Below are 10,715 nucleotides of genomic sequence, written 5' to 3' on the forward strand. Positions count from 1 at the left end.
TAAACATACAATTCCAACAAGCTAAGAATGCAAGGAATGGTTTTATGTGATGTCTCTCAGTGTATTTCATGTCTAGGCAAGGCAGATATCCTTACAGAGCCATAGCCTCAGAATCTCTTACGATTTTCCTGGCTCCTTGGAAATTCTTGTCGAGCAAGTTCTTAAAACAAATCATGCATCGATCATCAGCTGTTTTCCTTAAAGTTGGTCGAGACATTTACCAATGAGAACTTGTCCCAATAACTGGCAAGAAACCTCAGGTGACACACATTTCTGTTGTATTCAGCTTTGTGCTTTCCCTTAAAAAATATGCAATATCTGTGAAAATTTTCTTTCCATACCCTCTAATCCATTAAAACTTGTTGACTTTTATCCAAGAGTTCTTTTCCTGGATTTTCTTTCATTCTTGCTAGAGCGGGACTTAAACATCCATGAGTCAATGATATAAGGATTGATTTGCAAGGAATTTTAATATAGAGGTTAAAATGATTAACATTTAGAACTTAGAGGATCATAAAAGTAATTTGCTTGAAAAAAGGTTGACTACATGGAGCCATCTTTTCTTATCCTTGCATTCTAAAATTGTCAATTCTATTTGGTTTCATCTAAAATAACCGGTATATCTCATTCTAATTCAAAATATAAAACAAACTGGAATATATTTTATTTCATTCAAAATCTTGTCCTGTTCCAGAAATATCGTCTAAATTCCATTCCACATGTTATGTTTCTGTCAAATAATATTTTTTTTGTTTTTTTTTTTTTAAAAAAACAAATGTTGCAGTTTTATGATGTCAATCATATTTACAACCCGGTAATCATCAATTGATGAATGGAGTGAACTTTGCATCTGCAGGAACTGGTGCCCTTGCGGAAACTCATCAAGGAAAAGTACATGATCTCATTGATTAAGCCCTTCTTTTTGTGTGTTTTAGCTTAGGCTTCTTGTTCATCACAGCTAAATAGTCCGTAGAATTTGCTTATTGGTGCAAATCCAGCATGATTAACTTGGTCTGCATCTTAATATTGTTCTCATTTGTTCCCATTCATTGAAAAGGTGATAGACCTTAAAACACAATTACGTTATTTTAAGGAACTGGAGAAGCTACCAAGGCAGAAATTAAGCGATGAAGTAGCTAAGACATTGCTGTCCTCTGCTCTTTACTTGTTCAGCATTGGAAGCAATGACTACTTTGTACCTTTCATTCCAAACCCCACTGTGCTTCAATCCTACAACAGAAACGAGTACATCAGGATGGTTATTGGCAACCTGACATCTGGTATCCAAGTGATATGTTAATAACCTAAACATTCTTTCTGTTTTTCAAATCGATCATAGTCTATATATGGTTTCGCTTTACTGTTCCAGGAAATATATAAGGAGGGATGAAATTTCAATCTTGGCTGCATAGGGCCGTTTTCCTTCCTGAGAGCACTTGAACTAGAACAAGAAGTTCAGGCTGCATGGATAAAGTTGCAGTTCTGACAAAGCTACACAATAGAGAACTCTCTAAGGTCCTTAAAAAGCTTGAGAGACAGCTTAATGGATTTAAGTATTCAAATTTTGATTTCTATACTTCACATAGTGAAAGAATAAATCATCCCACCGAATATGGTATGTTTTTATCTACATGTCAATTCAGAATTTCCTGCTTGTGTTTGTCAAATAACAAGTCTATCCTAACTGTCAAGTTCAGGGTATGACTTGTTTTGAATGTGAAGATTTTAAGGAGATAAAAGTGGCATGTTGTGGCGCTGGTCCGTATTGAGGTTCCAAGTGTGGTCTGAACAAGTTCGAATTATGCGATAATGCGAGTGAATATCTCTTCTTTGATGGAATTCATCCAGCAGATGAGGTTCATAATCAATTTGCAAAGTTGTTGTGGAGTGGAAATCCTGATGTTGGAGGGCCTTACAATCTCAAAACACTGTTTGAGGAATAGCATAAATGATAAAAACAAGGTGTACTTTTTTCCAGATGCTGTATTAGTTAACCCAGAAGCCAAAGAATACTTGCTTCTCTTTGTTCTATCTTGACTTGGAAGAAATGACATTAGAGGTGAGAGCAGAGTTCTGTTCTTGAGTAGAACACTCACAGGAATCAGAAAGATCATATCTTGGTTTAGTAATGCACTAGTTTACGATGTATCAGATCAGCTCCTCAAAATTCTAGAACCCTCTAAAATCTAAATCTGGTCCTTCTGAAAAGATTCTGGGAGTGGCACTGACTTGATAATTTTCAACTTTAAATTCCTGCTCAGAATGATAAGGAAATACTTGACATCTTAAAGCTTTCTGAAAGAAGAGATGCTTCAAATTCTGCTGGATGTGTGGAAACAATTGCTGGACCATAATGCCATCAACACGGGTATTTCTTCACGTACAAAATTGCACTTATCGATTATGACCTCTTTGAGAGCTCACAAGACCAACACCCTACCGGCAAGAAACAAATTAATGAATAGGTTCTTTACAACCTCACGCAGAGAAGCCATCGGCAATAGACTCTCTACGACCACAGTAGCGTAACAAAGGACCAAAGCCAACGACACCTAGATTTATCAGCAAATGTGAGCAATAAAGTATGATCTACCTGTGTGTCTCATTCCACTGCAGAAAGTACTGCAGTCAGCTACAGACTGATTAAAGACATCAAAGCTAGCTGTACAAGCTCTCTTGTAATAAAGCAACAAATTGTTAAACCTTAATTCTGAAGCAGCATTACAAAAGTTAAATCAAACAATATGTTCAAGAACTAGTGATATAGAAGTCTTAGTTCAAGGACTACTAGCATTTAGACCCATAGTTCAAGAGTGTTATGTACCTTTTAGCCTTTAATTTATCAGCCTCGTTACATTGTTGGTGTGGCCTTTCGTTTGTATTTTTCTCATGTTCTGTTGGTATGCTCGACTGGAAATGAAGCTGAACTTCTTCATATTCTTAGGCTTCGGAAATCAGCCTCAACCTGTCCTCTTTTGAGTTTTGTTTTGGCTTTAGATTTTGTCAGGCATTGGTCTACTAAGCAATGTTGTTGTCATAAAATGGTGATTTGAAGTTTTTTGTAGGCTAGTCTTGATATGGCTACCTCTTGTAGTCTCAGGCCACTTAGAAGATCTATTGTAATTTTCTCTTTAGTGTCAATATTATCAGTGATCCAAGAAAAAAGGGACATGTCAATATTATCAATTTATCAAGGTTGGACATTGGCAGCTTGGACTAATCATTGATATCCATATTAAGGAAAAGCACAGGCGACCAAAGCAATGGGAAGTGATAGAAATATATTGAAAACTTGAATAAACAGAAAACAAAAACACCAATGCTGAGCAGCCATGGTGGGATTTATATGCATACATATATTGATGGAAAGTAGTGAACATATGTTGATATATAACATGCATATAGGGTTAAGGTCCCTGCAGCTTCACTGAGAATCCATTCATTTCCAGGATGAATGAAGCAAATTTCATTAATCAAAGAACCGAGTAGAAGAAAACTGATCCCAATAGCAGCAATTTATCTAGACTTTTTAGAATTTTGGGGTAAATTTGTATTTTTTCAGCAATTTATCTTAGATACGAGGCAGCTTTTAAATTCCAATTCTATTGCCTTTCAATCAATTATATACAAACTGATGCTTTAAGTCAATGATTTCATACACAGTAGCAGATTAAAAACACACACTGTACGTTCATGTCCATCTTCAAAATCCTACTAAGAATAGGTTGGGTGCTTCAGAACATCAAAGCATCACAGTGTTGGTAATTCTGACTAAATTCTCCACAACTAATGCTACCCTAAACTTTCTACCTCTTAACTTGAGATGCTCATGAATTAATCTCCACATATGGAGCACTATACAGTTCAATGGCTCAACATACTTTAAATTCATCTTCTTTACCAATCATTCTTGAATATGCAGTTAACTACCGAAAGATGCATGTCTGCCGCATGCATGCATCCACCTCTCTAGATCCATTAGGTAATGCAGAAGAAAGACATTTAAGGACATTAGTGCTTACCTAAGCATGGCTCCAGGCTGTAATTTTGGTCCACTCAATACTGGTGAGATGCTGAAATTATTGCCATCAGCATGGAACGAAGGGTGCCCAAGAGGCACTGGTCGATCTGGAATCTGTGGAACTTCAATATCTCCTTCTAACATTTTCAGTGCATCCAGAATGGTTGGTCTTAGAGCCACCATTATATGAGCACACAAAATCCCAACCAGCACAAACCTTTCCATTATCCCCTTCGGGTTTGAATTTGAAGAATCACTACCTCTCAACAAAGAAGCATCCAATGCCTGTTCCACTTTTCCAGCTTTCACCAATGACCAGGCCCAGTCTGTGATCAATAAAGCACGAGGTGACCCTGAAGAAGACAAATCAAGTGCTTTTCTCCCACTCATGATTTCCAAAACAACCACCCCAAAGCTATAAACATCGCTCTTCTCAGTCAATTGACCATAAAGAGCATATTCGGGTGCTAAGTACCCATGAGTTCCAGCCACTCTTGTCGTAAGATGAGACTGCCCTTCCCTACTTTGCTTTGCCAACCCAAAATCGGCAACTCTTGCTCTCATTTCAGCATCTAACAATATATTTGTCCCCTTGATATCTCTATGATATATTCCAGGCTTGACTCCATGGTGCAAATAAGCTAATCCCTTCGCCACATCCAAAATTATGCTCTTTCTTTGAGGCCAACTTAACAATTGCTTTTGAATTTGATTATCCGATGATGGAAATAAATGGTCATCAAGATTCCCATTTGACATGTAATCATAAACAAGATACCTCTGATTGCCTCTCTCATCAGAATTTACATCATCGTCAATCACGCAGCACCCTCTGAGTGGCACCAAATTCCTGTGCTTCAAGTTGCTAATAATCTCAACCTCGTTGCAAAACTCTGCATCACCTTGAAAATCAGATTCTATAACCCTTTTAATAGCCACCACTGTCCCATCAGATAAAAACCCCTTGTAAACAAAACCAAACCCGCCTCTCCCAATAAAATTCTTCTGCGAGAAATTGTCTGTTGCCTTCTCAAGATCCCGAATTTTAAACCAAATTGACCCTGTATTCGGCCTCAGTTTAGGCCTAGACCCTTGTTGTTCATCTAAATCAAAACCAAACCCTAGATTCTTTTTCCTTCTCCATTTCTTATCATACCAAAGATACAATCCTAACAAACTAGACATTACCAAAATAGCAACACCAGCACCAGTCAAGCCAAAAACAAGAGCAGAATGAGAATTGCTAGCCGAACCAACTCTTGAATTTAATTCCAAACCAAATATACATGAAACAACACCATCACTTTCAGGACCAAACTCGTTAACAATACCAGCAGCATAGAGAACAGCAAAGTAAAAACAATCTTGAGCATGAGTTTGATTACCATCAGCAGACAGCAACAACGACTGTACTTTATTACCAGCTCTAAGACAAGAATCACAAGCTGTAAGATCAGTAAGATCAGACCGGCAATCTGAATCAAGAGAAGTCGACTTACCAAGTTGATCAACCCAGTCTTGAGATGTCTCTATACGGGCACAGATGTTAGGTGCTGTAACAAACTGTAAAGGGTTAAAGCAGTGAGAGACAAGATTGTCGGAAAGAGAAAAGGAGCTGAGCTTTGACTGGTAATCTTGAAGGCAAGAACTAGAGGTAGCTAAGTTTGGAAGTTGAAAAAAAGAGGTTTCTTTGAGATGTTGAGATAGGGCAACCCCAAAGAGGGAGAGTATGGTTTGGCAACATGGGGGCTTGCTTGTGCTGTTGGTATTGTCATTTTGAGCAAGAGGGTTGAAGTTTCGACAAAGAGTTTGGTTCCACGGGATTCTTAAGACATAGTTAAGGTCCATAGGGCATATGTTTGAAGTGGAGGTTTCTGCTGCTGCATAGGTGAGAGGGAGACAGAATGATATTAAGACAAGAAACCTTAAGAAATCAAGATTACTGCTGCCCCCCATGCCAAGCTTTAGATTTTGCTAAGAATAGGGTTGCTGAGGATTTATTGTTATCTTGGCTTATGAGCTCTGGCTTGAACTGCAGAGGAGAGGAAGAAGAAGACGAAAAAATCATATGGAAGAAGAAAGGGAAAGTTCTGGTCAAACACTCACTTCAAGGGTTGGTGCAGCAGGAAGTTCAGTCGGTCAGCACCATTCAAATAAACAAAAAATAATCATCCCAATTAATGTGGATAAAAAAAGTTTGAAAATCTTTTAAGAATAAAAAATTCCGGTAATTCTTCGGAATAAATTTCAAAATATTCAGGTAAAGGGAAAACAATTTCAGGTATCCTAAATTACATGAAATTTATTTCTTTAATTCATTAATATATAAGTGAATGGTAAGTTATTCTAAAATATTTTGTATTTAAAAATATATTAAAATAATTTTTATTTTTAATATTAATACATTAAAATTATTATAAAATACTAAAATATATTATTTAATTTTTTTAATATAAATACATTTTTAAAACATACTTTTCGTGATGATTCATTATTATATCAGATAATTTATTTGATATTATACTAAAAATAATATTTTATAATTTTATTTAGAAATATATAAAAATAATATTTTTTTATTATTTAAAAAAATTATTTTTATATTAATATATGAAAAATAATCTGAAAATATAGAAAAAAATTAAATAAAAAAATTATTTTATTTTCAAATATTTTACACAACCGTTGCCTTGATTCACAGTTTCAATGCTTGGGAGTGGAGTAGACGCGCTCCAAAAGGTGGGGTTTGCTTTGACATTGGAATAAATGGTGGTTGGGCATGACATGGACAAAAGCTGGAATGCTTTTAAAAAAGGAAGACTGATTGGCTGCGTTAAGGAAGTGTCAACACAAAGATAAGTTCGCTGACATGGCATTTTTGCAACCATTAGATGAAATCTTGTGGCTCATCTTATCCATGTCGACAAGGTGAAATTCTATTCTGTCCACTGAAAAGAATATCAAACTACAATATTTATTTATTTATTTATTTCACTAATTTCCAGATTTTCCACAACTTTCTTCCCACTTTTATTTGTGCTGTTTACGTACATGTTATTGGAAAAGTCTTTCCATGAATTTTTATCATTGCATTAACTTTTGTTTTCTTATACTTTTTAAAAATATATTTTATTTAAAAATTATTAAATTGATAGTGGTTTTTATTGATTTTGATATAATAATATTAAAAATTTTAAAATAAAATATTATTTTGATATACTTTCAAATAAAAAATATTTAATTATAAAAAACTTACACCACAATATTAAATACATAAGCAAATATCTATATAGCATGTCTATGGCTGGTAAACTTTGCTATATTCTTTCTATTAGATATTTATATATTTTTTAATTATTAATTAAATATAATAAATGTATTTTTAGAATTATTGGAGAAAAATAGTTAATCCATCAAGATGAAAACAAAATTTTGAAAAATATAGTTATCAAATTGATATAATTGGAGTTATTGGATTGAAAAGTCAATTGTGCATCACCAAATTAATTTAAATTTTTTTTATCAAAAAATTCATTTTATTCTTTTAAAAAAAAAATCTTGATGTTAACCCTACAAAGTCATCTAAATTAAATTTTAAATCATAAAATTTTCAAATTAATCCACGAAATTGAACCGAATTTAGCCGCTATATTGGAAAGGACCGATTGAAGCCAAGATTACTAACAACTTATGACCTCAATGACAGTGACAAAAGAACCTCCCTTAATGACCTCAATGACAGTGACAATCATGGACCATTCCTCGTCTTCGGGCTGCACTTGACAATTGGCAAGCACCAGTTGCACGCAAGCAGATTTACAGGTCCATGATTCTTTCTTCGGATTCCTCCTCTTGAGCTTGCTTGTCGCTTGTGGAAGACGCCTACTAATGGCTATGGACGTCAGACTGGTGTCCTGTTCCAACTTAGATATGCATGCTTATCGCTTGGTTTCAACTGTCGGATAAAAAACTATATCCCTTCTGTTTTAGTCAGAGACCTCAAGTCTCTTGCGATTGTCCATATAGAGACGTTCAAGCTCGGAAACTTGCATGTAGTGTAGGAAAGTTGTTGCCACTCGGATTTAATAGTCTTAATGAAGATAGGCAACCGAGATCGCTGGAAATTGATTCTTCCTCTATATTGCAGTTCCTTGAATCTAATTCGTCACAGAGCATAAACCTGAGAAAGAGTTGGATGGAAAACTCATGCGAACAGACCCTTGTCCTAGAAATGAAGGTAATAGGGTCATCTACGAAAGATGCTCCCTGTCTTATTGCAGTTCCACTTGCATCAGGCTCATCCACACATTCTGCAGGCCCCCATTCCTCGAGGCTGAGCTCGAGTGTAAATAAAAATGGACCCTGCGTTCAATGGAAAAATGAAATTGTCCATTCAAATATGAGGATCAATACTCACTGGTCTTTCAGATCAAGTCCAGTGACACTGGCGGTATCAAACAATACAGCCCTCCATTTATGCACCTTTTCTCTGTTGTTCCTGGAAGCATCTTCATGTTTATCAAATGCTTCTTGAGATTTCCTTGTCTGTTTCCTAACCTCAGATGGATCCACATGCACTCGAGAATCCTTACAACTTCATCTAAGCACCAAATTGAAGAAGAAAATCCTTTAGAGAAAATGATAATCGTCAGCCTTGATTCTTCTATTTCTTTCGAGAGTTCTAGCGAAATGGCTTTTCCGCCATCAAGTTCTAGGTCATCCCTAAAGACAACAAAGCCTCTTTGATGCAAAGCAGCATATAAATGGTCTTGCGTGTCTTCGCCTCTGAAACTCAAGACATCATAAATCCATCGAGCTTTCTTCATACAAGGATGAGAAGGAGACGACAAAGAGGCTTGGGTGATCTTGGGAACCATGTTCCTGATCAAACACAAGCTACCCCCAGTTAACACTATAAATCTCGTGCAATTTAGCACATGCTTCACTGTAAGTTTAGTTGACAAGGCAATATGATCCCTTCAATGAAAGGAAAAGGATTGAAGCCAAAAAAAACCACCTCTTAAAGACAGATGTAAGATGTGGAGAGGGTTTCTGTCAGCTTGAGAGTTTCTTCGTTCTTTAATTTCCTGTTAATTGAGCTCAAAACAATGGTCTCACCCAGCGCATTAATGGCTACACAAACTAGAGGAAAAGAACTGGCAATAAGCAGTAGTTTCATTGGACTGGATGAGTGGGTGCTAAAGATGTTTCCATTTGATTTTACTCTGTCCAACAAACGGATTGCCATCCATGATTAAGTCTAAGTAAAGAAACACTCTTTACAAAAGAAAAGGCATACAAACAGAAATTTTTCACTGTAGTGAAGTCATAAACTAACATAACAACTCATCGATTGAATTTCAAATGTTGACAATAGAGCATAAAAATCAATGCTTTTGGTCTAACTAATCTCCTGCTTGCTTGCAACTAGATGAAACTCGGAACAAAGCTCATGGAATTGAATTCAGTAGGCATGCCTAATCCACACAACTCGATCCTTAAAACAGAAACTCATAAATCATCTTAAACTTACTTTGCATTTGATTAGTGTTCTATGATAGATATAAAAGGTACAAAAATGTATTTAATTGAAAAGATAGAGATAGAGACATAAAATAATACGAGGGACATGTTCTCTCTGTCTCCATCATCTTCATTTCTTCTCTCTCCATATAGTAATCAAACATTTTTGAAGCAGGAGGTACATTTCCACAAGCTAAGACATACAATATCAGCTCAAACAAACTATAGGAAATGCTTTCTTTAAAAAAAATGCAAAATGGATGCATATGGACATGCTGATTGATCTCCATACTTCCAGGCCATATTTTGAAGTTTTTCAGTTTAGAATTCAGGTAATTCAGAAGATCGAACAAGAAGCGTAACATAACATCACATGCTCATCACAGGTAAAGCTAACAAGGGACATGCTAAACCTTGCATGATTAGGATTTATGGATTGCTGTAAGCTGTTATCTGTCAGATTATCTTCCAGCTACTTAAATTGTAACTCTTGTGTTTGTGATTGATTGTAAAGAATAGGGTTTTATCTTTCAAAGCAAATTCAAGAGGGTTTTTAGACAGCGAGAGAGGAAGATAGACAGACTGATGCAGAAACAAGAGTTGCTGACAAATATGACACACTTAAGAGAGTCCAAAGACAAAAAAAAATGTTGCCCAGAAAGTGCCACACCTCTCTTTCCATTTCTCTAATCAATCAGTGCTAGAACACTTTATCAGGTGCCTTCCATGTCATTAAACTTAGAGAAAGTTTGCCGTATGTAGAGTAACATAAAGATTATTTTTTATCATCATTCTCAGTTGGTCTGATTTAAAAATTAAAAAAAAAATGTTTATTTGTAAAGAAATTTTCATTAAAAAAATGTGTTAAAATTATAGGAATTTTTTATAGAAAAAGAACTATAATCTATTATAGCAATGTTTTAACGTTTTTATGTTGATATAAATATTCTTGTATAAAAGAAGAATATTATATTATTTTTTCATTTTAGTTATTTTAAAAAAATTAAAAAAATACTGAGAATCATATAAAAAATATAAAAAATGAAAAAAAAACAAATGTTTTTTTTCCAACTCGTATAAATTTAGATTGAGAAATGTTATATTTGAATAAAAAATTATGTTCGCCTTCTTCTTTCTTCAAATTTTCAGAAAATCAAAATATTGTTTAAAA

General features: G+C 35.1%; 2 protein-coding genes across 2 annotated transcripts; one reads left to right on the forward strand and one right to left on the reverse strand.

Moving 5' to 3' along the window:
* The first annotated feature begins 828 nt into the window (after positions 1–828).
* Positions 829–1,943, forward strand: LOC133670837 (GDSL esterase/lipase 3-like). The gene is made up of 3 exons (XM_062091435.1): positions 829–891; positions 1,058–1,288; positions 1,779–1,943. The coding sequence occupies exons 1-3, from the start codon at positions 829–831 to the stop codon at positions 1,941–1,943; spliced, it is 459 nt and encodes a 152-aa protein (XP_061947419.1).
* Positions 1,944–3,587: 1,644 nt separating this feature from the next.
* Positions 3,588–6,165, reverse strand: LOC133671264 (probable receptor-like protein kinase At1g11050). The gene has a single exon (XM_062091982.1). It carries the CDS (start codon positions 5,975–5,977, stop codon positions 4,019–4,021), a length of 1,959 nt encoding a protein of 652 aa, XP_061947966.1. The 5' UTR covers positions 5,978–6,165; the 3' UTR covers positions 3,588–4,018.
* Positions 6,166–10,715: the final 4,550 nt, after the last annotated feature.

The sequence above is a fragment of the Populus nigra genome, chromosome 13 (assembly GCF_951802175.1).
Source record: "Populus nigra chromosome 13, ddPopNigr1.1, whole genome shotgun sequence".
NCBI lineage: Eukaryota > Viridiplantae > Streptophyta > Magnoliopsida > Malpighiales > Salicaceae > Populus > Populus nigra.